The sequence below is a fragment of the Salvelinus alpinus genome, chromosome 17 (assembly GCF_045679555.1).
Source record: "Salvelinus alpinus chromosome 17, SLU_Salpinus.1, whole genome shotgun sequence".
Classification (NCBI taxonomy): domain Eukaryota; kingdom Metazoa; phylum Chordata; class Actinopteri; order Salmoniformes; family Salmonidae; genus Salvelinus; species Salvelinus alpinus.
Window position 1 is genome coordinate 27,612,489 of NC_092102.1, and position 27,950 is coordinate 27,640,438.

Genomic DNA, 27,950 nt, shown 5'->3' on the forward strand with positions numbered 1-27,950 from the left:
CACATCACTCCCTACGAACATACACTGTGATATAAGGAATTATTTCTCATGGTTGCTGAAATATAAACATTCAGACGGCTTTAATAAGTGCTCCACAAAGCTGGACATCCTATTTGCAACATTCAAAAAACGAAAATGTTCTTAAAACGATGTAGTGTAGAAGCGTAAGTAAAATGTAAAAGTAAAGATGTATTCAATGGATATTGTTCTGATATCTATCTGTGCCCCTGTGAAAGTTGTCACTATTGATCACAGTTGACAGCAGTAAAGCATAGTCGAGTAGAAATACATAAAACATACACACTGATATTGTGTGATAGATTCTAAAGTACATAAAGTAATCATTTCCTTTTCATTTTGTGTTATGAAAAACAAAAATAAAGAGAATGAACAGGGATTAATAAAATAATCACTTAAATAAATTCCTTTAATCTTTATGCGCAACTTAATATTTTGAATACTCAGTTAAGTTGTCCCCTCTGTTCATGGTAGTGTCCAAATAAATAACTTAATTCAAGACATATCTACATGAAGAGAAGAACCAAAACCATGAGTACTACTTTTAATTTGTGACTTTGTTTTAATAGCAGATGTACTATATTGTTACCTTTTTGTGTTTTGAAGTTGTTGTATGTGTTTATAAATTTATTTCTATAGTTATATTTCTTTTTTTCTTTTTCAAGACATACACAACACATGTAAACACAGAAAAGGAAAAGAAGGACATGACCAGAAGGAGTATATAAAAACAGAAATACAAGGAGACAAATACAGCAGTTAAGCAAACAAACAATACATACAAACATACATCATACATACATACATGGATAGATAAAGCTAATCAATGAAGCATCATTAACTGGAATATAATAATTGTAGTAGTAATTGCAGTAGTAATAACAACAGTAATAATTTGGACAATAATATTTTTAAAAAGCCGAATGAATTAACCCCATTCCACTTTCCATTGAGTCTTTCATCATTTCAATCAAAAGGAAAATAATCAATTCCAGTTCATTCTTGTCTCTACTACACCAATCACTCCTCTATTGCGTGCCTAGATATACATTTCAAAAGTGTCTTTATCAGAGTCTGGTGGGGTTAGCATCGTTGGACTGTGGAGCTTTTTGTGAGGATTTGAGAGTGCTTTGAAGCAGAGAGTGCAGGCTAAAAGCAGTGGCTGTGGGGGGAAAGGTCGGGCAACGAAACAATCCATAAAACCATCGGTCTATACAATGTTATTTCCAGGTAATACTTTCTCTTTCCGTGTCCAGTTCATCTTCATTCCCTCTTTGTTGGGTTACATCCATGTCCATCAAAGTCATCGGTGTTTCCTCTCCCTTCTTATCAACCATGTCCCCAGATCGTAGTTATAAACAGGTCTCCACGTTGTGCAATGGGCTGGCGGGGCGGCAGAGAGAAGCAGCTGGTAGTCTTGCATCTTTTGGGGTCAGATGATCTCCATTCTCAGCAGCAGCAGTGGCGTTGTTGTTGCAGTTGAGTGTAACGGGGAGGCTCTGCTGGCGGTAGGGGGCGGGGCGGGAGGCGGAGCGGTGGCGAGAGGGTGGCTGAGGGGGCTTGGCAAGGGGAGGAGCTTGACGAAGAGCCAGGCGAACGTTGTTGCAGTCTGAGCGCTCTGATTCTTCGGTTTCAATGTCTGTCTCGTCAATCAAGGGGATGTTGTGGACCGAGTCATTGATGAGAAATTCCGGGTGTGCCATGAAGTCGTGGATGGAGTTCTTGGATTCCGGCTTCTCAATGCCATCATAAAGTGGACTACGGAATGCTTTCACCACTTGGATCTATGTTGAGTTTGGTATAATAATGGTCATACAAGGGGGAAAATGCGGAACGGAAAAGGGAATAGATGGGACAAACAAGTGGAGAGAGATTTAGCATTTAAAAAGCGTCACAGTGGCAGATTTATCTGACTAAACTTACCTGAAAAAGTTGTTATGAAAAGATACAACTTTTGATTCTTCTGAAAATTCCAATTAATGTTAATTAAATTCTTAGTCAAAAGTTTTATTGTTGTAGGTTTGCCTGGGTGTGGGCAGGCATGCTTCTTTCTGTCCATTGAGGTAATTCCTAGATATTATTTTTGTCCATTTAGGGCAGGGTTTCCCAAACTACCCCCCCCCCCCCCCCCCCTCTCCCCCAGGACCGAGTGTGGGAAACCCTGATTTAGGGGACCACTTTTGTTCAGGAGCATGCCCAGAGGCAACATTTCTGTATAGTCTCTTTCAAGGCAATCAATTACCTATGAATTGAAATGCCTCACTGACCGGATTAAGCCTACTGTATTTGTACAATATGTACATGTCCGATCGGGAATACTCAGTAACTTTAAAGCAATTTAGGGGAAGTAAAACAAATGAAAGGTAACTTAAATAATGAAAAATCAAAGTTGCTGTTGTCAGTTCAATATAAGACATTTTAAATGTATCAAATACTCATTGATGGATGTACAACATTGTCTGACACACTCACACACACACGCGCACACACATATAGAAACCTTTTTGTACAGAGCTATAAAACGTACATACGGGACAGGTGAAACAACTAGAACACAGAGCATGGGATTGAGACCAGTTTGCAAACCAAACAACAACTGACATGCTGACAGGCTGATCATGTGAGAGCCTCATTTACTGCCATGCTGTAAAAAAAAAAACACATTCAATGTGGTCATGCATGAGATTGTCTTGATCCAGAAGAAAATGCTTATGGGCGCAGTTGGATGAGCTACTGTATCTACTGACTGTTGCAATGTCCAATGAGCCATAATGCTGCTTGCTACCATTAAAGCAAAGGGAAAATCATCCACAATACAGACCAGCCACAGTAATAACAGTGTATGTAAAGTAATCAGTTCAACTTTTTAAAATAATTATTGTAAGTGAATTGTACCTTTCTATTGAATATCTTGAACATGTACTTTGTATGTTGTTTTGGGTATATCTCAAGTCGGGTGTTTTAGATTTAAGGACATTAATACAGTCAACCAGATCAGTACAAACATGTCAATATAGTAGACAATGGTTGTATTTCATAAGGCACAATAGTCACCACACTGGAATTGCAAGTGTTGTACAACAAACCATTACCTCCAATGTCAGAACAAATGTATCAAAACTTTTCCTCATAGTCACATAATAAGCATGTGAAACATGTATGATATACCACCAGTTTTTCTGTGTTACACTCTTAGAAAAAAATGTGCTATCTACAACCTAAAAGGGCTCTTTGGCTGTCCTCATAGGAGAACCCTTTGAATAACCCATTTTGGTTCCAAGTAGAACCCTTTCCACGGAGGGCTCTACAAGGAACCCAAAAGAGTTTGACCTGGAACCAAAAAGGGTTCTCCTATGGGGACAGCCAAAGAACTCTTTTGGAACCCTTGTTTCTAAGAGTGTACCCCTGTCCCTGTACAAAAATAATAACAAATGATGGGTTATTCATCCACTCAAAGTCAGGACCCATTGACACAGAACTCAACATAGGTCTTAAAGGCATTATGGTGAAGTTGACTTTAATATTGTTAATGAGGAAAACATAAATAAGGTGTTCCTGCAATTACTATGACTGGTCCTAAATTGTAAAGAGATGTGCATATTGTGAAGTATAATCAAATCATAATAATACATTCATTCCCACGGAGAATTTGATGTAAAGCAAATAAGTATGTGAACATGAATGCAATCATATTACGTTGCGATGGACACTTCGGGCTGAATCTTAACTTGATACACTACATGACCAAAAGTATGTGGACACCTGCTCGTCGAACATCTCATTCCAAAATCATGGGCATTAATATGGAGTTGGCGCCCCTTTGCTACTATAACAGCCTCCACTCTTCTGGGAAAGCTTTCCATTAGATGTTGGAACATTGCTGCGGTGACTTTCTTCCATTCAGCCATAAGAGCATCAGTGAGGTCGAGCACTGATGTTGGGCGATTAAGTCTGGCTTGCAGTCCAATTCATCCCAAAGGTGTTCGATGGGGTTGAGGTTAGGGCTCTGTGTAGGCCAGTAAAGCTCTTCCACACCGATCTCAACAAACTATTTCTGTATGGACCTCGCTTTGGGCACGGGGGCATTGTCATGCTGAAACAGGAAAGAGCCTTCCCCAAACTGTTGCCACAAAGTTGAAAGCACAGAATCATCTAGAATGTCATTGTATGCTGTAGTGTTAAGATTTCCCTTCACTAGAACTAAGGGGCCTAGCCTGAACCATGAAAAACAGACCAGACCATCATACCTCCTTCACCAAACTTTACAGCTGGTACTATGCATTGGGGCGGGTAACATTCTCCTGGCATTCGCCAAACACAAATTAGTCCATCGGACTGACAGATGGTGAAGGCGTGATTCATCACTCCAGAGAACTTGTTTCTAGTGCTCCAATGGCAGCAAGTCCAATGGCAGCAAGCTTTACATCACTCCAGCCGACGCTTGGCATTGCGCGTGATGATCTTAGGCTTGTGTGCGGCTGCTCGGCCATGGAAACCCATTTTATGAAGCTCCCGATGAACAGTTCTTGTGCTGAAGTTGCTTCCAGAGGCAGTTTGGAACTCGATACTGAGTATTTCAACCAAGGACAGACAATTTTTATGCGCTACGCGCTTCAGCACTTGGTTCGCGTGGCCTACCATTTCGCGGCTTAGCCGTTGTTGCTCCTAGACATTTCCACCTCACAATAACAGCACTTACAGTTGACCTGGGCAGCTCCAGCAGGGCATAAATGTGACGAACTGACTTGCTGGAAAGGTGGCATCCTATGACGGTGCTACGTTGAATGTCACTGAGCTCTTCAATAAGGCCTATCTACTGCCAATGTTTGACTATGGAGATTGCATGGCTGTGTGCTTGCTGTTATACACCTGTCATCAACGGGTGTGGCTGAAATAGCCGAATCCACTAATTTGAAGGGGTGTCCATGTGACAGTATAACTTTATGGCGTCCCCTCGCCCCGACTCGGGCGCGAACCAGGGACCCTCTGCACACATCAACAACGGTCGCCCACGAAGCATCGTTACCCATCGCTCCACAAAGGCTGCGGCCCTTGCAGAGCAAGGGGAACCACTACTTCTAGGTTTCAGAGCAAAGTGACGTAACTGATTGAAACGCTATTAGCGCGGCGTACCCGCTAACTTGCTAGCCATTTCACATCCGTTACACTCACCCCCCTTTCAACCTCCTCCTTTTCCGCAGCAACCAGTGATCCGGGTCAACAGCATCAATGTAACAGTATAACTTTACGGCGTCCCCTCGCCCCGACTCGGGCGCGAACCAGGGACCCTCTGCACACATCAACAACGGTCGCCCACGAAGCATCGTTACCCATCGCTCCACAAGGCCGCGGCCCTTGCAGAGCAAGGGGAACCACCACTTCTAGGTTTCAGAGCAAGTGACGTAACTGATTGAAACGTTATTAGCGCGGCGTACCCGCTAACTAGCTAGCCATTTCACATCCGTTACATACACATATTTTTGTATATATAGTGTACATGCAAGTAACCCTTGTTTAAATCATACGCTGATTTAAAAAGAGGGATTCGCGCGAAAGTCAGAGTTATGGATGAGCATTAGGAATTCTGTTTGCTCAGTGTACTGTACTTCAGCATGCACAAACAATACGATTTGTTTGTTTATTACCCCAGCAAGCATAGCCATAAAAAAAACATTTCTTCAGCAAGCACATCCAAAAAGACCAACTTTTGTAGCAAGCACAACCAAAAAATACCCATTCTACCTCTGAAAATGACCACAAAGATCTTGGACAAGAAGCGACATTACCCAATAACCATGTTGTGATGAGGGAGTGAGGCAACACAGAGACAATGTTAAGGTTGACTTGTGCTAATTCTTTTTCTCTCTCTCTAAGAGCTGTTTGTTTCCATTAAGTAAATTATTTAGAAAAACACATAATTCTTAGGTACCCTCTGAATTAATGTCCCCTTGCGGAAGTTGTAAACTTTCGAGTATAGGTCCCACAATGGTCAATACCAAACAGCTGTTGAAAATGAAATATTATTCAAGTCAATGTATTCACTTGGTTTCTTTTAAATGGGCCACCTAACTTTGAGAAGAAAATGAGAATGCCTGTTTTTTTGCGTTGGAGGTTGAATCCCATGGACGCTCCAGACGTATTGAATGACACTAGACAAAGGAAGAGAGGATGTTGGAGGGGAGGACAGACAGGTATTAATGATAGTCAAGGTTGGGCTCAATTAATTTCCACTCGGTCAATTCAGGGAACAAAGAGGAAATTAAATTCATGAATTGGTAAAACAATTCTCAGTGAAGATAATGGACCATCCATCAATGTACATTCCATTCCTGAATTGAATTCAGTTGAAATGATCCCAACCCTGACACAACATTTAGGATTTTCTTCACAAGTCGTTTTTCTAAACCAAGACATTCAGCTAGTGATCAGATTAATATGAGTGTGATTCATAGTCTTCATAAAGCCATGAGAAACATAGGACAGGTGAGTGTGATTCATAGTCTTCATAAAGCCATGAGAAACATAGGACAGGTGACTGTGATTCATAGTCTTCATAAAGCCATGAGAAACATAGGACAGGTGGGTGTGATTCATAGTCTTCATAAAGCCATGAGAAACATAGGACAGGTGTGTGATTCATAGTCTTCATAAAGCCATGAGAAACATAGGACAGGTGAGTGATTCATAGTCTTCATAAAGCCATGAGAAACATAGGACAGGTGAGTGATTCATAGTCTTCATAAAGCCATGAGAAACATAGGACAGGTGAGTGATTCATAGTCTTCATAAAGCCATGAGAAACATAGGACAGGTGAGTGATTCATAGTCTTCATAAAGCCATGAGAAACATAGGACAGGTGAGTGATTCATAGTCTTCATAAAGCCATGAGAAACATAGGACAGGTGATTGATTCATAGTCTTCATAAAGCCATGAGAAACATAGGACAGGTGTAAAAAACATAGAAACAGAAACATAGGACAAGGAAAACAGACATTGTGGTAATAAACATATAGATCAGACTCCTAATTTGGGAAGTGTGTTTGGCGTGTTGCACACGTATGGATCTCAAGTTAGGATTCAGCCCATAGAGAGCTACCTATGATCACTGAACTGACAACCACACCGTCCGGAAAGTAAAGAACATTAAGGGGAAATGATAAGTACCTATAAAGCTGAAGAGCAAAATAATAAGTAAAAGACATTGCTTGGATCAACGCAAATTCCTTCTATAGTTAGAGTTAGAAGTTAGAGTTCCTACATTCAGATATCTACTAATCTTCCTTATAGACAAGGTAATCTGGAGCTGTTTATAAATTAAATAAAGAAGTCCTTAATGGAAATGATGAGGCAAAATGCACAACACTTGAGGGACTGTTTTTTAAAATGTGGGTTGGTTGGATGAATGCATGGATATTGCATTATACCAATTACACCACATACATCCAAATTAACCTCCTGCAAAGTCGACAGATCAAAGGAAAGAAAAACAGGCAGATCACACCTTTTACACCGAAATACAATCTAGTCTGATGTGTAATCCTGTCTCTTGCATGGTTTACACCTTGTGCTAACATGTGGGTCTTGTGATCTGATCAATACGATCCAATCACTATCTGATCAATGTTTGTCGTGTCTATACATGGTGTAAAAATGTGTCTCTTATCCGTCAACTGTGTCCACAATTTGACCAGGTTTCCTGGTGCCTCCCTGTATGCTAATTATTTGACAGTCATTCTTTCACAATAATATTAATTAATGAATTTCTTAAGATGACTACTGATGCTATAAGTCAATGGTGCTAGCGGTCAATGATTTTAGTGGCCGATATAATGATGATTTAAATGGTTTGACCTTCCAGATCTGTTTACACTTGATTGATATCCAGATACAATGGGTCCTTGACTACCACCGGAGGTGGTCAGGAAGATCTAATCACAATCAAATCACAATTAGTCTTTTAATAATCTACACCTGACAAAAACACACAAAAAAGTAGGCCTATGTTAGGAAATAGAAAGGAAATAAAAATGTCTTCCTTCATGAGATGCAGAACCTACAACAAGAGAACAAAAGAAACCAAGTAAAATGAGGGTAGTTATTTGTACAAAGCAACACTGCAGATCCTTATTTGGCAGTCTGATCAGACCTAGGGACAGAGAAATTGTTTTATTGGTAAGGTGACCAAAACCGGATGTCTCAGAAATGTCACTGTTGCAGGTTATACTCGAAGGTTTACAACTTTCCAGAAGCGCACACACTGGAAAATAAATGTAACTATTTTTCTTTTGTGTGTCCCTTTTTACCTTGGTTTGTCATCTCAGAAATTGGCAAGGCTGCGTCATTGTAATGCTCTGAATAAAATGTCGATCTCATTGAAAATAAGGAGCATACAGACAGTCTTCTCCGGGCAGTTTGAAACACAATTGATCACAGACTGTGTCGAGCCAAACAAAGCAGCAAGATAAAGAAATAGATTACGGCCAGCATTAAATCAGATTAAGGGTAACCCGTGTTAGCCGACAAACGCATGGCTCTTGTTCAGGCGGTGTTGGAGGTATAACTGGGGTATGAGCTGTCAAATTAGTGAGCTGCTGCTCTTGTGGTCATTGTCAAAAACCATCCCTTCTTTCCCTACCGCATTAGTAGTTCAAAACGGTGATTTAATGTGTAGACTATATCAATGATAAAAAGAATGACACTCAAATGTAAAATCATTCAACGAAATTCATAGCCCACGTTACACAAAATATATAACAAAAATCAATTATATTCTTTATGTGTTCATTAAATACTGCTTGCCAGCTAATGATCATGTTTGAAGAAGTGAAGTAGTCTATACTGAATTAAGAAGACAAACGAGTATGCAGCCTGACACTTGAATAAGAGTCATGCGGTTGTCGGCTAGCACGGTTCTGATTGAATCCTGGACTAAGATCATGAGGTAGTAGTGAAAAGGATGTAAAGAAATATTAAATTAACAACTAATACAACAACAAAAGTCAAATAAAAAGGTCAGTGGGTCAGGCGCCTCAGTGTTGGCTCCCCCACTCCCCAACACACAAACACGCACATAGACAAACACACGTATTGTTGATGCTTAATTGCATTTCTGGGCAGGCAAAGGTGCATTTCAACATGCTCAATTCGATGATGGTGAGTGGACTGTTTTTTGTTGTGTGCCGTTAATGGATGGCAGAAACTCACTCCCAGGCGCACCAGTTGCATTGGCAGTGGAGAGAACTACGTGAGTGGGAGTAGAAATATTGGTTACGTCATGGAGTTGGCTGAGAACTGAGGAGCGACGTCGCGCAGCACCCTGAAAGGAACCACTTCTCTTGAAGGTACTCACTACCTCCATCTGTTGGAGAAGAGAGAGAGGATATTACAGAGAGGACATGACAGTCGTGCAGTAACTCATGTCAGTTGGTAGGGGGCCCTGTGATGCATATTGGAGGGAACCAGCACGCAGAATGATTCACGTTTAAAGGGATGGTATAGTAGAACGTTTTGTAGAGGTCATGTTCCACTATGGAGGTATCAAAAGCATGTATTAGATACAAAAAGGCATTTTAATAGACAATCCTAATCCAATTTAGAACTCTGTTTTTAATCAATGATGTTGCCCTCAAAATATGGACTGGTAATGTTTTTCTATGTCTCATCTAGATGTTGGTGTGTGTACAAGAAAGACAACAATTACAACTCTTGTAAAATATTTTGTATACTTGTTTTTAGGATTGATTAACAATGAACAAAGGATACATCAAAAATAATGACAGAATCTGTAATAATAGCAATGACATGAGGAAGAAGGAGAAAAAGTATTATAGTGAGAAATTTGAACATGCAATGGAATCAAAATTACTCTTATAGGTTACAACAATATACATAATGATGTTTGTCCTATCGATAAATACAGTGCCTTCAGTAAGTATTCACACCCCTTGAAACTTTGTAACATAACACATTTAGTTGTGTTACAAAGTGGGATTAAAATGGATTTAATTGTAATGTTTTGTCATCAATCTACACAAAATACTCTGTAATGTTAAAAGTGGAAGAAAAATGTGAACATTTATACAAAATAAAACACTGAGTCAATACATGTTAGAAACAACTTTGGCAGCGATTACAGCTGTGAGTCTTTTTGGGTAAGTCTTCAAGAGCATTGTACACCGGGATTGTACAATATTTGCCCCTTATTCTTTTCCAAATTCTTCAAGCTCTCTTAAGTTGGCTGTTGATAATTGCTAGACAGACATTTTCAAGTCTTGCCATAGATTTTCAAGCCGATTTAAGTCAAAACTGTAACTTGGCCACTCAGGAACATTCAATGCCATCTTGGTTAGCAAGTCTCTTGGTTAGATTTGGCCTTGTGATTTAGGTTATTGTCCTGCTGAAAGGTGAATTTGTCTCCCAGTGTCCATTGGAAAGCAGACTGAACCAGGTTTTCCTATAGGATTTTGCCTGTGCTTAGCTGTATTCTATTTTTGTTTTCAGGACAAAAAGTTTATTTCTTTGCCACATTTACTTAAGTGTCTTGTTGCAAACAGGATGCATGTTTTGGAATATTTTGATTCTGTACAGGCTTCCTTCTTTTCCCTCTGTCAATTAGGTTAATATTGTGGCGTAACTACAATGTTGTTGATCCATCCTCAGTTTTCTCATATCACAACCATTAAAATCTGTAACCGTTTTTAAATCCCCACTGGCCTTATGGTGAAATTCCTGAGCGGTTTTCTTCCTCTCCGGCAACTGGAAGGAAGGTTAGGAATGATGCCTGTATCTTTGTAGTGACTGGGTGCCCTTCTTTGCAAGGCATTGGAAAACCTCCCTAGTCTTTGTGGTCGAATCTGTTCTTGAAAAACCATTACTTGATTGAGGGACCTTACAGATAATTGTACAGTATGTGTGGGTTACAGAACTGGGGGTAGTCATAAAAAATCATGTTAACCACTATTATTGAACATAATTGAGTCCATGCAACTTATGTGATTTGTTAAGTACAATGTTACTGTTGAATTTATTTAGGCTTCCATAACAAAGGGGTTGAATACTTATTGACTCAAGATATTTCAGCTTTTCATTTTTAATTAATACAAAAAAATCTATAAAACCAAAATTCCACTTTGACATTATGGGGTATTGTGTGTAGGGCAGATCCACAAAATTCAAGCTGTAACACAACAAAATGTGGAAAAAGTAAAGGGGTGTGAATATTTTCTGAAGGCACTGTATAGGAAAACGTCTTTGGTATCTGACAGAATGATCCAAACCCATTGTATTTTAAATAAGATTGCATAAAATATAACTTTTTTGAATGAGAATATTATGTGCATGTTTTACTCTGTTCACATCACTGGTTCATATCATATAAGAAAACAAGGAATTAATTGTGGTGAAATGAATTAAGGCATCAAAAGGTGAATAAAGAGATACACAAATCAACAGAGATGAGTCGAGCAAGCAAAAAAAGACTCCTCTTCATAGGACAGTACAGTACATACTACAGTATAGCCCTTGTTGGAGAAAGACAAGGGACAGGGAATTGTGGAGCCCAATGCACTGTACCTGAGTTTGAATGCGATTGAGGCCCCTGAACCAGAGGATCTGCCCTCGACGCAGCTCCCTCTCGGCATGGTCAATCTCTTGCTCATCATCTGCCATGTCATCATCAATCATCTCCTCCTTACCGAGCGCATGACCCGCCTCCTTCAGACAGGGCAGGCGGCTGGTGGGTACCGTGGTGATGAGCTGTTTGGGTCAGGGTCAGTGTTAGTTGACAAGGAGAAGAACACAACTTGTAAAACAAAGGGTTTCGGTCTGGTGGGTCTTACATGCTGACCAGACGTCTGCGTGCGCCATCGTGCGCATGTTGATTTTGTCCACCCACACCAGACACGATCAGGACACGCAGGTTGAAATATCAAAACGAACTCTGAACCAACTATATTAATTTGGAGACAGGTTGAAAAGCATTAAACATTTATGGCAATTTAGCTAGCTAGCTTGCTTTTGCTAGCTAATTTGTCCTCGGATATAAACATTGGGTTGTTATTTTACCTGAAATGCACAAGGTCCTCTACACCGACAATTAATCCACAGAAAAAAGGGTAAACAGAGTTTGTTTCTAGTAATCTCTCCTCCTTCAGGCTTCTTCTTCTTTGGACTTTATATGGCGGTTGGCAACCAAATTTAAGGTGCATTATCACTACCAACTGGACTGGAGTGGGAACCTCAGTTCATCTTTCAATCACCCACATGGGTATAGGCTCCTAAAAACCAATTAGGAGATGGGAGAGGCAGGACTTGCGTGTCCTGATCGCGTCTGGTGTGGGTGGACAAAATCAACAGTCTGGCAGTCTGGTCAGCATGTTAGGCAGTCCTTCCTGTGTAAAAGCCAACTAAAGACTAGGTTATGGATATGTGGGTTTGTCTATGTCAAAGACCTTAATTGGTTCTTGACACAAAACCACTGTAGAACCACAGTTTGAGTAACACATTTACACATTAACTCCAGCATAAGTACCTGTCCCCACAGCAGCTCTCCTACTCCCACGAGCAGACACCACAGCCACTGCTCCACATTGAGTGGTGTGCAGCTGAAAGGTTTCCCCCCAAACTGCACAATCACAAACTGTACAGAACAAGACACAGGATGAGAGCGATTTGATCACAAAAAGTGGTTGCCATTGGTTAGCACAACATATCCTGTGAGACAATAATTAAGTAGGAATGATTATTAGGTACAGTATATGACATGGTTGAATAACATTACTAGTGTTGCTATAATGTAAAGCAAGGATGGGCAACTGGCGGCTTGTAGGCCGCATGCTCCTCTTTTGAAAGGGGTCTGAATTTACTGTTGCGAGTTAGAATAGCAGAGGGGTATGGATGTGGGTACGTAGACCTGTGAGCAACTACAGCCCCTCATGATGAGTTTTATATTTTTTGTGGTCCTCACCCCCATCAAAGTTGCCCATCCCTGAACGTATAAGAAGGAAACGCTTATGGTCCTCTTACCTGCATTAAAAAAGTCCCCAGCACAATACTGCAGAAAATAGGGTTGTGGAATATGCCGTCAAAAACGTTCCTTTCACCGTGGATCTTACGGGCATTGATCTCGTTGAACAGTTGCATGAGCACAAAGGTGTTGAAGATGATAGTGTAGTGCTCGGAGGGGGGAGAGTGCAGAGGGGCGTTGCGTCCACTATCAATGTTGAAGATCTTCTCTCCTGAGATGGAGAGGAACACAAAAAAGATAAGCGGACAATAGAGTCACAGGTTGAAAAGAAAACCTATACTTATACCTATAAAGATATACTTCCTACTTCCAAGCAAAGGCATACTAAATGATCATGTAAAACGCTACAAGCTAAACCTTTTTGTCCCTCACTAATGCCTTTTCTTACACCCTCCCTTCCTCTTCCCCCACCTCCAGTCTCTGTCCCTCCTCCCATCTCCAGTCTCCGTCCCGCCTCCCATCTCCAGTTTCCATCCCTCCTCCCATCTCCAGTCTCCGTCCCTCCCATCTCCAGTCTCTGTCCCTCCTCCCATCTCCAGTCTCCGTCCCTCCCATCTCCAGTCTCTGTCCCTCCTCCCATCTCCAGTCTCATCCCTCCTTCCATCTCCAGTCTCCGTCTCTCCTCCCATCTCCAGTCTCATCCCTCCTCCCATCTCCAGTCTCTGTCCCTCCTCCCATCTCCAGTCTCCGTCCCTCCTTCCATCTCCAATCTCCTCCCTCATTCCTCCTCCCATCTTCAGTCTCCGTCTCTCCTCCCATCTCCTGCCTCTGTCCGTCCTCCCATCTCCAGCCTCTGTCCCTCCTCCCATCTCCAGTCTCCGTCTCTCATCCCATCTCCAGTCTCCGTCCCTCCTCCCATCTCCAGTCTCCATCCCTCCTCCGATCTCCAGCCTCTGTCCCTCCTCCCATCTCCAATCTCCATCCCTCCCATCTCCCATCTCCGTAATTTCTCCCATCTCCAGTCTCCATCCCTCCTCCCATCTCCAGTCTCCGTCCCTCCTCCCATCTCCAGTCTCCATCCCTCCTTCCATCTCCAGTCTCATCCCTCATCCCTCCTCCCATCTTCAGTCTCCGTCCCTCCTCCAGCTTCCTTCCCTCCTCCCATCTCCAGTCTCCATCCCTCCTCCCATCTCCAGTCTCCGTCCCATCTCCAGTCTCCGTCCCTCCTCCCATCTCCAGTCTCTGTCCCTCCTCCCTTCTCCAGTCTCCGTCCCTCCTCCCATCTATAGCCTCCGTCCCTCCTCCCATCTCTAGTCTCCGTTCCGCCTCCCATCTCCAGTCTCCGTCTCTCCTCCCATCTCCAGTCTCCGTCCCTCCTCCCATCTCCAGTCTCCGTCCCTCTTTCCATCTCCAGTCTCATCCCTCATCCCTCCTCCCATCTTCAGTCTCCGTCTCTCCTCCCATCTCCAATCTCCGTCCCTCCTCCCATCTCCAGTCTCTGTCCATCCTCCCATCTCCAGCCTCCGCCCCTCCTCCCATCTCCAGTCTCCGTCCCTCCTCCCATCTCCAGTCTCCGTCCCTCCTCCCATCTCCAGTCTCCGTCCCTCCTCCCATCTCCAGTTTCCATCCCTCCTCCCATCTCCAGCCTCCGTCCCTCCTCCCATCTCCAGTCTCCGTCCCTCCTCCCATCTCCAGTCTCCGTCCCTCCCATCTCCAATCTCCGTAATTTCTCCCATCTCCAGTCTCTGTCCCTCCTCCCATCTCCAGTCTCCGTCTCTCCTCCCATCTCCAGTCTCCGTCCCTCCTCCCATCTCCAGTCTCCGTCCCTCCTTCCATCTCCAGTCTTATCCCTCATCCCTCCTCCCATCTTAAGTCTCCGTCCCTCCTCCCATCTCCAGCCTCCGTCCCTCCTCCCATCTCCAGTCTCCGTCTCTCCTCCCATCTCCAGCCTCTGTCCTCCTCCCATCTAAAGTCTCCGTCCCTGCTCCCATCTCCAGTCTCTACCCTCCCCCCTAGTCTCCAGTCTCGCACCTCCTCCTCCTTTGTGCGTACCTGCAAACAGCAGGGTGAAGATAATGGTGAGCTGGTAGATGGCATGGCCCAGGATGTTCTTCATCATGGTCCGGGAGATGAGGGGGTTGTTGCGGCCATAAGGCTTCCTCAGGAGCAGGGACTCAGTGGGCGGCTCAGTGGCTAGGGCCAGGGAGGCAAAGGTGTCCATGATCAGGTTCACCCATAACATCTGGACAGCCTTCAGGGGAGAGTCCTGGAGGGGGGAGAGAGAGGGAGGGGGTATGGAGAAGGAGATGTAAGGAGCGAGGGAGGTAGAGGGAGAGAAAGAGGCAGAGAGAGGGGAGGAGGCAGGCAGAGAGAGGGAGGTAACAGGGAGAGAGGCAGAGAGGTAAAGAGAGAGAAAGAGAGGTAGGGAGAGATAATTTTGCTTTAAAGCTTGTTTGGAATGTCCGTAGACCGTTACCTACACTACCGTTCAAAAGTTTAGGGTCACCGCAAAACACCAGTCTCAACGTCAACAGTGAAGAGGATGCTGGCCTTCTAGGCAGAGTTCCTCTGTCCAGTGTCTGTGTTCTTTTGACCATCTTAATCTTTTATTTTTATTGGCCAGCCTGAGATATGGCTTTTTCATTGCAACTCTGCCTAGAAGGCCAGCATCCCGGAGTCACCTCTTCACTGTTGACGTTGAGACTGGTGTTTTGTGGGTACTATTTATTGAAGCTGCCAGTTGAGGACTTGTGAGGCATCTGTTTCTCAAATTAGACACTCTAATGTACTTGTCCTCTTGCTCAGTTGTAAACCGGGGCCTCCCACTCCTCTTTCTATTCTGGTTAGGGCCAGTTTGCTCTGTTCTTTGAAAGAAGTAGTACACGGCGTTGTACGAGATCTTCAGTTTCTTGGCAATTTATCGCATGGAATAGCCTTCATTTCTCAGAACAAGAATAGACTGACGAGTTTCAGAAGAAAGGTCTTTGTTTTTGTCCATGTTGAGCCTGTAATCAAACCCACAAATGCTGATGCTCCAGATACTCAACTATTCTAAAACAGGCCAGTTGTATTGCTTATTTAATCAGAACAACAGTTTTCAGCTGTGCTAACATAATTGCAAAAGGGCTTTCTAATGATCAATTAGCCTTTTAAAATGATAAACTTGGATTAGCTAACACAACGTGCCATTGGAACACAGGAGTGATGGTTGCTGATAATGGGCCTCTGTACGCCTATGTAGATATTCCATAAAAAATCTGCCGTTTCCAGCTACAATAGTCATTTACAACATTAACAATGTCTACACTGTATTTCGGATCAATTTGATGTTATTTTAATGGACAAAAAAAGGTGCTTTTCTTTCAAAAACAAGGAAATGTATAAGTGACCCCAAACTTTTGAACAGTAGTGTAGATCTTTGACCATTTCCTAGTGAGTTACTTACAGTAAGTGGTCCATTTGGAATTTACACAACAGTGAATTGTGGTGTGGTGTGGAGTGCGAGAGTCAGAGATGGAGTGAGTACCTGTGTGATACAGGCGCCGGTGAAGGCCACGATGACAGCCACCACGTTGACAGTGAGCTGGAACTGGAGGAACTTGGAGATGCTGTCATAGACGTTGCGGCCCCACATGACTGCCTTCACAATGCTAGAGAAGTTGTCATCAGTCAGGATGATGTCAGAGGCTTCCTTGGCTACGTCAGTACCAGCGATGCCCTACACAGAGCCACACAAAATAGCCACTTTAAATGTACACTGCTTTGAAAAGTATTCACAGGTCTCACATTAAAAAAACAATACATGTCAGTAATACCTATTTATGTGCATGATAGTTACATAGTAGTAATGTACTGTAAGTACTAATGTAACAATACTAAAGTACATACCATGCCTATGTAACTATATTGTAAATACATAGGGTACATTTAGTGAAATGTAGCGTTAAGTATGGGATTTAATATCTCCCCAAATGTACTAAAATTACTAAAGATGTGTGTCATCACCATCATCATCATCATCATCATAATCATCATTTAGATGACTCACCATGGCAAAGCCAACATCGGCCTTCTTCAGGGCAGGTCCGTCGTTTGTCCCGTCCCCTGTCACTGCCACTACCTGCCGCTGCTCCAGTACGGTGCTGTCTATGATGCCTGCAGGAAGAGAAAGTTATCATTGGAAATTATAGAGATGCATGGTTTACCATCTGTTTACAAAAATAGTACTGTAGCTTTGAGTGGAGTTTCTCTGACCCACCTTTGACCAGTGTATGTTTGTCTGTAGGTGAGGACCTAGCCAGAACTCTTAGTTTGGGCCAAACCTTATCAATGCGCTCCTGCTCAACCTGTAAGAAATAAAGATTGTATTATAGGGGTATCCACAGAAACTGTTGAGTCTTGTAACACTGAGTTATTGAAGCTAATGAATTGAGTCAGGGCACTTGCATTTTTTGTCAGTAAAAGAGTATCAAACAATACATGAATGATGAATTCTACCTCTCCTTTCTCATTTCTGATTCGTCGGTTGAATTCCTTCCCGTCTATACACAGGAAGTCATCCCCAGGCTGGATGATGCCACACTTGGCAGCGATGGCGCGCGCTGTGTTGATGTTGTCACCTGTCACCATACGCACAGTGATACCTGCCCGCTGGCATTTCTTGATAGCATCTGGGACCTGGTTAGAAAAGACACCAGAGTTTTGCTAAAGCCTTGGCACACCCTCTTACTAGCTGATGTACATGATACTACAGAGAAATTATTGAATATTTACTAAACCTACAACTATAACAAAACCTATCATTTGGAAACCCCGAATTAAAATCTTGCAACATTGTGATTTGTCAAAATGATCAGTGACAAAAAAGCAAGGCACTGGAACAATGTTCCTTGTTAGTTGTCGCATCCCAGTCTGTTGACAGACGCTACGGTGCCATTTATGTTATGTGTGTCTGTCCATGAGAGATTACAATACCTATAACTATATACCTACTGTATAACAAAACCTGTTGTGTCATCCTACTGTGCCAGCCCTTCCATAAGGGCAAGCTTCTCCCCACTCTAATCCTAGGTTTTTACAAGTTCTTATTTAGACATTTTTCAACGGAATTATCCACTTGAAACGAAGAGCAAGTAACAGACAATTGTCATCCCTGTGGAAAAACTCCACTCCAAATCTACCTACATCTGTGAAAACAAATGCACCCCAATAGAGAATCCCTCTGCGTAAGGTCTTGGTTACCTCTGGGCGGACAGGGTCCTCGATGCCCACCACTGTGATACAGATGAGGTCACTGACGATGCCAGCCTCGTCCTCCCAGTCAGGCTCAGGGCTGGCCGGCAGGTCCTTGTAGGCCACGCAGATGGTGCGCAGGCCGTCGCAGGCCATGGGCTCGATCACCTTCTTCACCATCTCGTCCCTGTCCCGCGGGCGGAAACCCCGTGGATCGCCACCACCAGCCATGATAGAGGAGCATCTGACAGACAGAGAGTCAGGACACAGATGCTCTGTATGTTAGGGCACAATATTAATGTTTGTCATTTTGTTTTGATCATCAATTCTCATTCAAGGCCCACTTTATCTTGAGGCCCCTACCACCCCTTTCTCTATCAAAGCTGTAGCCTCTATCAAATCCAACTTTGGGCTTTATTCAATCCGTATTGCGGAAGTTCCGCATTACAGCGTGATTTAAATTGAAAGGCAATGTTCTCGCGTTAGAGGAGACTGCATTCACGGTAAATGCTGCATATGTTGACTCAATCGGAATTTACCTTTACAATTCTATCAAGCTTCAGCAATACGGATTGAATAGAGCCCTTTATTTGTATGCGTGATTCACAGGGAAACTACTTTTCCTACTTGTCATGACAAGGCAGGCAGACAAGGCAGGCCGTCTCCAGCCTGAGAGTCAGACTCACTTCTTGAGCAGGATCTCAGAGGCCCCCTTGCTGTAGAGGCGGAAGGATCCATCAGGCAGCTGCACCACCGTGCTCATGGACTTGCGCACAGAGTTGAAGGTGTAGACCTTGTAGAGCTTCTCCTCAGGGATCTGTTCCCTCACAGGGGCATAGTCCCTCTTCAGGTCCAGGATGAAGCCAAGTAGTGCACACTCTGTCTTGTTGCCCACCTGCTTGGGTAGGCCTCCCTCCTTATCCGGGGGCTAAGGGATAAAAGATACCATGTTTTTGCTCAATAAGTGTGGAGGAAAAAGACAGAATAGGAGACTGGGCAAAATGCACATTTGTATGTAAATTTGTATGTCAATTCTGAATTCTATGAATGGCTTATATATGTTGTGTTAACATGAACAAAATAAATGTCCATCCAAATGGCCAATAAAGATGTAAATGTCTTTGCCAGTTAACCAGAAAATAACCAGAAAAGATAATGTTGTGTCCCTTTACCATTCCGCATTGCAGACATTATCCACAATATAAATGTGGGAGCATTCAACAATGTGCAGGTATCTATCTATCTTTCATAATCCACCCTCTCACCATAATCTTGGAGGTGTAGGCGCTGTTGACAGCTATGGCGTTGACAAGCGTGTCCAGCACTTTAGGATTCATCTGGTCAGGGTGTGGGACCTTGTGGAAGTGCTGGTCGCCCGCGTAGGCCTGCACCACGGTCATTCGGTTGGTAGTGAGGGTGCCTGTCTTGTCGGAGCAGATGGCCGTGGCATTGCCCATGGTCTCACAGGCATCCAGGTGGCGCACCAAGTTATTGTCCTTCATCATTTTCTACAGGTAAGGAGGAGGAAACAGACGGAGAGGGATCTTACTGTTAGGCCTCCACCTGAGATACTACAATACAATTCAGCTGCATGTACAATATATAGTACAGTGTAATCGTGCCTTGATTTTGCCATATGGGGGATATTCGAGCAAAAACACGATTTAAAACTTCTTGTCAATAGGGGGGCGCTGTTTTCACTTTGGAAAAAATCGTGCCCAAATTAAACGGCCTCGTACTCTGTTCTAGATCATACAATATGCATATTATTATTACTATTGGATAGAAAACACTCAGAAGTTTCTAAAACTGTTTGAATTATATCTGTGAGTAAAACAGAACTCATTTGGCAGCAAACTTCCATATAGGAAGTGAAAAATCTGAAAACGAGGCTCTGTTTCAGGGCCTGCCTATTCAACTGGCTTTTATTTATCGATATGTATGCACTTCATACGCCTTCCACTAGATGTCAACAGGCAGTGGAAGGTTGAATGGGGTGTCTAGCTTGATCTGAGGCCGAATAAGAGCTTTTGGAGTGACAGGTCCGGTATTTTCTTTGTCTTCGACGGCGCGCGGGGGACCTCGACATTGTCTTCTGAAAAGCGTTCGGTATACACGGCGAATATCTCCGGCTCTGATTTTATTTGATACATATGAGAAAAACATCATAAAGTAGGTTTTTTCAACCGAGTTTTATCAGTTTATTCAACGTTTAATGGGACTTTTGGAATTTTCCGTTCTTTGCGCCAAGAGATGATGGGAATGTTCGCGCCACAATGCTAGCCAAGGTTGCTAATTCGACAGAAGAAATGGACATTCTAAAACCAAACAACGATTTATTCTGGAAATAGGACTCCTTGTACAACATTCTGATGGAAGCTCAGCAAAAGTAAGACAACATTTATGATGTTATTTCGTATTTCTGTGTAATATGTTGATGCCTATTCTCCGCCGTGTTGGTGAGCGCTGTCTCACAATAACCCAAGCTGTATGTTGTGGTAAAGTTATTAAAAAAAATCTAACACAGCGGTTGCATTAAGAACCAGTGTATCTTTCATTTGCCATACAACAAGTATTTTTATGTAAAGTTTATGATGAGTTCTTTGGTCAGATTAGGTGAGTGTCCAAAATATCTCCGGACATTCTGGGGAATTGTTGCTACGTATTCACAATGTCTAACCACGATTTGCAGCTCTAAATATGCACATTTTCGAACAAAACATAAATGTATTGTATAACATGATGTTATAAGACTGTCATCTGAAGAAGTTGTCCAAAGGTTAGTGATTAATTTTATATCTATTGCTGGTTTTTGCGAAAGCTACCTTTGTGGTGAATAAATGCCTTTGTGTGTTTGGCTATTGTGGTAAGCTAATATAATTCTATATTGTGTTTTCGCTGTAAAACACTTAAAAAATCGGAAATATTGGCTGGATTCACAAGATGTTTATCTTTCATTTGCTGTACACCATGTATTTTTCATAAATGATGAGTATTTATGTATTTCACGTTGCACTCTGTAATTATTCTGGCTGCTTTGGTGCTGTTTTTGATGGTGGCTGCAATGTAAAACTATGATTTATACCTCAAATATGCAAATTTTCGAACAAAACATAAATGTATTGTATAACATGTTATAAGACTGTCATCTGATGAAGTTGTTCAAGGTTAGTGATTAATTTAATCTCTATTTTGTCGGTTTTGTGAAAGCTACCTATTCGGTGGAAACATGGTGAAAATATGCGGTTGTGTGTTTGGCTATTGTGGTTAGCTAATAGAAATACATATTGTGTTTTCGCTGTAAAACATTTAAAAAAATCGGAAATGATGGCTGGATTCACAAGATGTTAATCTTTCATTTGCTGTATTGGACTTGTGATTTCATGAAAATTATATTATATGATATCCCTGTCCCGTTAGGCTAGGCTATGCTAGTCAGCTTTTCTGATGAGGCGGATCCCGGATCCGGGAGGGTGATGAAGTAGAGGTTAACATGATTGTCACATAATGTCTACAGCAGCGCGCACGCACACACAAGCGCGCACGCACGCACGCAAGCGCGCACGCACGCACGCACGCACGCACACACACACACAGTTTATCACCCTTACCTTGACAGAGTAGGCCAGTGATATAGTAACAGCCAGTGGCAGCCCCTCAGGCACAGCCACCACCAGCACTGTGACGCCGATGATGAAGAACTTGACAAAGTACTGCACATAGACGGGGGTACACTCAGTGAGCCACTCCCGGCCCTGCACCACAAAGGTCTCAATCACAAAGTACATCACCAGGATGATCACTGTGATGGCTGACATGACCAGACCTGAGGAAGAGGACAGACAGACACACAGACATGGCTACTTAGATCAAAGAACAATGTGAAGAGTTTGTCGGTAGTAGAGAATGCACTGCTAGCCAACCTTGTGCATACACAGGTCAAGTCAGAGTGAACAAGCAGGCCAGCAAAACATTTATTATGAACGCTGAAAGTTTAGAGTCAGCCCTCACCTGCCTTCCCGATCTGCACGGCCAGTTTAGTGAGTTTGCCCTGGAGCACAGACTTCTCTTTTTTAGGCACGTTGCCCTTTTTCTTCTCCGCTTCCACCTCCCCACCTTCAGCGCTCTTCAGGGGCTGCATCTCCATGGCAACAGCCTCATCCTGTTTCTTGGCTAAGGTTGGGGGTTGTCACAAAGTTAGGGAGTGGTTAGGACGGTTAGAGAAAAGCCAAGAGGTGTAGTGGGCGTTTCGGCACAAAATGGCTGCCATGCTTCCCCCAGGTGGGTTCTACAGCTACAGTATGCAACTGTAACAGGATGTAAAGCACTTATGAGACCTAATGAAAAGGGCTGTATACATACAACCCATTATTATCAAATGTACAGGTAATATGTTTTCAACATAAATCAAGATATTGCTTCCATCTTATTTGAGTAAAAAAATATTGCTTCCATCTTAAGTAAAATGTTTGAAAATATTTTGTATAAATTATTACCTCATGCCATCTGTTGTTTGCATAGTTCCCCAAATGATTAACATAAAGTAGCCTACTTGAAATTATGGATGATTCCTCTGCCTTGGAATCCCCCTGTTTCTTACCTTTGTTCTGATTGTTTTCCAGTGTCCCATCTTGCTTGCCTGTGATTAGGCGAGAGAGAGACAAATATCTAGACTGATACAGCTGAATGTGACAGACATATTGCTGCATGGGAGGCAAACATTGCTCCCATTTTAACCCCCCTAAAGGAGTAAAAATCGAATGGGAAAATGAATAGACAAAATGAAAGTGACAGAAACGTGTGAAGAAATCGCCATGACTTATATCAACATGTTAAACTTAATTTTCAAAATATTTTACAGTTTGTTCTTTTTTCCCAATTACATTAGGGGTCCACAATCTCCCATGGGAGTCCCATGGAATATCTCTAGCAAACCCCTTCACCAATCTAACTAGTCTAGTAGGGGAAAAACCTACCATTCGTGATGCTGATCTGTTTTGCTTCGACTGCAGGGGTATTATTGCCCTCTGATGAGATAGTGGTTTGGGATTTGAGATAGGGACAGGGACAATAAGAGATTTTATCAAATTAAGAGACAAAAACAATCAAAACAGTAAAAAGGATGAGCAACAGAAACAACAAACAAGGAATGAAAAAAAAATGAATGTATGAGACCTTAGGAGCAGCAAATAAGTAAACCATTGCATCATGTCTTTCTGTGGTCTTTATTGTGAAGCTTCGTCCTAACCAGAGGCTTCCCCCTCTGTGTAACCCCATCTCCATCTTGCTCTCCCCCTTTCCATTCAAGTATTGATTGCTTTGCATACTCCTATGCTTTTAGATATAATTATTAAGCAGCTAGCTACCACTCTTCATATCAAGGAGAGGGAGACAGGGAGAAAAGTCTCTGCCCATGTACTGTAAATGCACACTGTACAGTTCAGAGATGCTTTGCTCTCTCTTTCTCATAAGCAGAAGTAACATCAGGCCTTGAATGACACAGCTTAATGGAGCATCCCTTCAACACACCTATTAAAACTGCCAATGCATGATACTTATATACATCTGTCTGTGTATATATAGTATAAGAAACAGAAATTGTGAGTCAATCATATGTAAATACATCCATGTATATATGAAAAGTTCCTTTCCAAAACATTATATGCACAGATTTTTCACATTTGTGTTTTTTCATCAGAAGGGAATGCTTATGGGTGTGTAAAATATCACTGGTCTCATATTTTTGTTCATATATTTTAGATGTGTATTAAAATTAGTTTTGTTGCAAAACGATATACAGTTAAAGTTGGAAGTTTACATACACTTAGGTTGGAGTCATTAAAACTTGTTTTTCAACCACTCCAAAAATGTCTTGTTAACAAACTATAGTTTTGTCAAGTCGGTTAGGACATCTACTTTCTACAAAAAAATTGTGGACCTCCACAAGTCTGCTTCATCCTTGGGAGCAATTTCCAAACACCTGAAGGTACCACGTTAATCTGTACAAACAACAGTATGCAAGTATAAACACCATGGGACCACGCAGCCGTCATACCGCTCAGGAAGGAGACGTGTTCTGTCTCCTAGAGATGAACGTACTTTTGTGCAAAAAGTGCAAATCAATCCCAGAACAACAGCAAAGGACCTTGTGAAGATGCTGGAGGAAACAGGTACAAAAGTATCTATATCCACAGTAAAACAAGTCCTATATCGACATTACCTGAAAGGCCGCTCAGCAAGGAAGGAGCCACTGCTCCAAAACCACCATAAAAAAGCCAGACTACGGTTTGCAACTGCACATGGGGATAAAGATTGTACTTTTTGGAGAAATGTCCTCTGGTCTGATGAAACAAAAATATAACTGTTTGGCCATAATGACAATCGTTATGTTTGGAGGAATAAGAGGGAGGCTTGCAAGCCGAAGAACACCATCCCAACCGTGAAGCACGGGGGTGACAGCATCATGTTGTGGGGGTGCTTTGCTGCAGGAGTGACTGGTGCACTTCACAAAATAGATTGCATCATGAGGCAGGAAAATTATGTGGATATATTGAAGCAACATCTCAAGACATCAGTCAAGAAGTTAAAGCTTGGTCGGAAATGGGTCTTCCAAATGGACAATGACCCCAAGCATACTTCCAAAGTTGTGGCAAAATGGCTTAAGGACAACAAAGACAAGGTATTGGAGTGGCCATCACAAAGCCCTGACATCAATCCTATAGAAAATTTGTGGGCAGAACTGAAAAAGCGTGTGCTAGCAAGGAGGCCTGCATACATGACTCAGTTACACCAGCTCTGTCAGGAGGAATGGGCCAAAATTCACCCGACTTATTGTGGGAATCTTGTGGAAGGCAACCCGAAACGTTAAACAATTTAAAGGCAACGCTACCAAATACTAATTGAGTGTATGTAAACTTCTGACCCGCAGGGAATGTGATGAAAGAAATGAAAGCTGAAATAAATAATTCTCTCTACTATTATTCTGACATTTCACAGTCTTAAAATAAAGTGGTGATCCTAACTGACCTAAGACATGGAATTGTTACTAGGATGATTAAATGTCAGGAATTGTGAAAACTAACTTCAACTGTATATCCATTGCTTAGCTGGAATGGAATGTTCATATCCTGTATAATTAACATATAAATTCAACTCATATATAAATTCAACTATAGCCTGAGGCTATAGTCTTTGGTTAGAGTTAGGCCTCGTCCCAAATGGCACCCTATTCCCTATATAGCGCACTACTTTTGACAAGAACACAGATCTAATATTACTGTATTGATACAGTTTAAAATATATAACAAAAATGTATGTCACAAATGTATCATTTGTACAGTTGTAATTATTTTCACATTTGACTGTGTAAAACCTTGCACTGCTACTTTTGTCTCTGAGAGAGAGGAGGATATATCTAATTTTGCAACAAAATGTGATTGTCTCTCTGAAATAAAACCATCAATTGATAGATTTTTAACAAATACCTGTCTGTCATTGAACATGCCATGATTAGATATGGGGGAAAAAAACACACCAATCACTTTTAATAAGTTCTTCAAAAAAACAAATTTACTAACATTTCTGAAAATGGATATATAGCGTTTTGGAATGAAACTCTTCATATCCATTTGAAGCATCCCTGGTATATGTATTGTGTTTCAAATGTACTATATTTGCTTCATACTCACAAAAATGATACCGAACATCTTAATGACATTACACCTTCAGCCTGTCTTATTATCTTACCTTTCTTGTCTTTCTTCTCATCCTCCCCCTCCCCCTCTCCAGCCCCCAGTAGAGTGAAGATGATTCCAGTTTGAGAGTTGATCCCCACAGCAGTAACTAGCATCTTTCCTGAGCCTTCCATCACATGAGTTCCTAAAGAGATACAAAGATGAAATTCCTAAATAGACATGGGAATAACCCTTAACTTTTTCCACATTTTTGTAACGTTACAGCCGTATTATAAAATTTATTAAATTATTTGTTTGTTTTTCCCTCAGCAATCTACACACCCCATAATGAGAAAGCAAAAACAGGTTTTTAGAAATTTGTGCCAATTTTTGCCAAAACCCCCCCCGGAAACATCACATTTACATAAGCATTCAGAACCTTTACTCAGTACTTTGTTGAAGGACCTTTGCCAGCGATTACAGCTTCGAGTCTTCTTGGGTATGACGCTACAAGCTTGGCACACCTGTATTTGGGGAGTTTCTCCCATTCTTCTCTGCAGATCCTCTTAAGCTCTGTCAGGTTGGATGGGGAGCATCGCTGCACAGCTATTTTCAGGTCTCTCCAGAGATGTTTGATCGGGTTCAAGTCCACGCTCTGGCTGGGCCACTCAAGGACATTCAGAGACTTGTCCGAAGTCACTCCTGCGTTGTCTTGGCTATGTGCTTAGGGCCGTTGTCCTGTTGGATGGTGAACCTTCACCCCCGTCTGAGGTCCTGAGTGCTCTGGAGCAGGTTTTCATCAAGGATCTCTCTTATCTTTCCCTTGATCCTGACTAGTCTTGCAGTCCCTGCCACTGAACCCCCCCCCCTTTCTGTTTTTATTTTGAATAAATTTGCTTTGTCATTATGGGGTATTGTGCTTAGATTGATGAGGGGAAAAAATGATTTAATACATTTTAGAATAAGGCTGTAACATAACAAAATGTGTAAAAAGTGAAGGGGTCTGAATACTTCCGAATGCACTGTATTAATCATGTCGCAACTCAAACAGAAGGGAGAATTTCCATTAATATTGTTTGCAATCAATATGCTGTTCAAAGAAGGTTATTGTGGAAAAATCTGTGTTTATTTCTATGATGTAGACATAGTGGACTGCTAAGTTCACATTACACAGTGACGTCATCTTCGCTGAGACCTAAAAGCCAATTCTCATTCCTGGAGTGACAAGCTCGACTCTTGTTCTAGAGTTTTGCATGGTTGGCTTGAGTGTGGTGTGCATTTGGGAAGGCAGGTTGGAATCCAGAGGCAACGCATAATTACACTCACCAATTACACTCTGGAGCTACTGTAGTTTGTGTTTTTAATCACTGAGTAAGGTCACTTTCCTCTGTTTCTCCTACTGACCGGTGATCTAATTACTTTTGTACAGCAGAGCTCCATTATGTTCCCATTAATTAAAATACTTTATCACAAGAGACCAAGGGTTGTTCAATAACACTGTTCATACTGCCTAATACCAGGGAGTGGAATAGCTCAGAATACTGCTAAATATGTTTGATGTTGATGATTGCTTACATATGTAATGGCTTGGGACTATTATAAACTTGTGCACTAAACCACAGCATGTACATGGTTATAACAAGTAAAGTGAATGTATTTCAACTGGAACTGATACATTCTTATCGGCAGACTCAGCAGCCTTGGTTTCTCTAATGACTGCCTCGCCTGGTTCACTAACTACTTCTCAGATAGAGTTCAGTGTGTCAAATCAGAGGGCCTGTTGTCCGGACCTCTGGCAGTCTCTACAGGGTTCAATTCTCGGGCAGACTCTTTTTTCTGTATATATCTAGGATGTCGCTCTTGCTGCGGGTGATTATTTGATCCACCTCTACGCAGACGACACCATTCTGTATACATCTGGCCCTTCTTTGGACACTGTGTTAACAAACCTCCAAACGAGCTTCAACGCCATACAACACTCCTTCCCGTGGCCTCCAAATGCTCTTAAATGCTAGTAAAACTAAATGCATGCTCTTCAACCGATCGCTGTCCGCACCCGCC

General features: G+C 42.2%; 1 protein-coding gene across 8 annotated transcripts in view; it reads right to left on the bottom strand.

Moving 5' to 3' along the window:
* Positions 1 to 409: 409 nt before the first annotated feature.
* The window catches only part of LOC139542679 (plasma membrane calcium-transporting ATPase 3-like), a 35,881-nt gene continuing 8,340 nt past the window's right edge, over positions 410 to 27,950 (bottom strand). For 2 of the 8 annotated variants that reach the window (XM_071348414.1, XM_071348413.1), the window contains exons 6-23: positions 25,963 to 26,094; positions 23,193 to 23,243; positions 22,817 to 22,855; positions 22,228 to 22,389; positions 21,828 to 22,042; positions 19,482 to 19,724; positions 18,903 to 19,144; positions 18,226 to 18,460; positions 17,482 to 17,661; positions 17,243 to 17,330; positions 17,033 to 17,139; positions 16,511 to 16,702; positions 15,037 to 15,250; positions 13,044 to 13,255; positions 12,550 to 12,657; positions 11,592 to 11,774; positions 9,292 to 9,378; positions 410 to 1,802 (exon numbers count right to left, since the gene is read on the bottom strand). In XM_071348414.1, coding sequence (XP_071204515.1) covers positions 1,371 to 1,802; positions 9,292 to 9,378; positions 11,592 to 11,774; positions 12,550 to 12,657; positions 13,044 to 13,255; positions 15,037 to 15,250; positions 16,511 to 16,702; positions 17,033 to 17,139; positions 17,243 to 17,330; positions 17,482 to 17,661; positions 18,226 to 18,460; positions 18,903 to 19,144; positions 19,482 to 19,724; positions 21,828 to 22,042; positions 22,228 to 22,389; positions 22,817 to 22,855; positions 23,193 to 23,243; positions 25,963 to 26,094 — 3,122 coding nt within the window. In that variant the 3' untranslated portion in view covers positions 410 to 1,370. Of the gene's footprint in view, positions 1,803 to 9,224; positions 9,379 to 11,591; positions 11,775 to 12,549; positions 12,658 to 13,043; positions 13,256 to 15,036; positions 15,251 to 16,510; positions 16,703 to 17,032; positions 17,140 to 17,242; positions 17,331 to 17,481; positions 17,662 to 18,225; positions 18,461 to 18,902; positions 19,145 to 19,481; positions 19,725 to 21,827; positions 22,043 to 22,227; positions 22,390 to 22,816; positions 22,856 to 23,192; positions 23,244 to 25,962; positions 26,095 to 27,950 lie in introns of all 8 variants that reach the window. The other 6 variants (XM_071348419.1, XM_071348418.1, XM_071348415.1 and 3 more) reach the window with 6 other exon arrangements.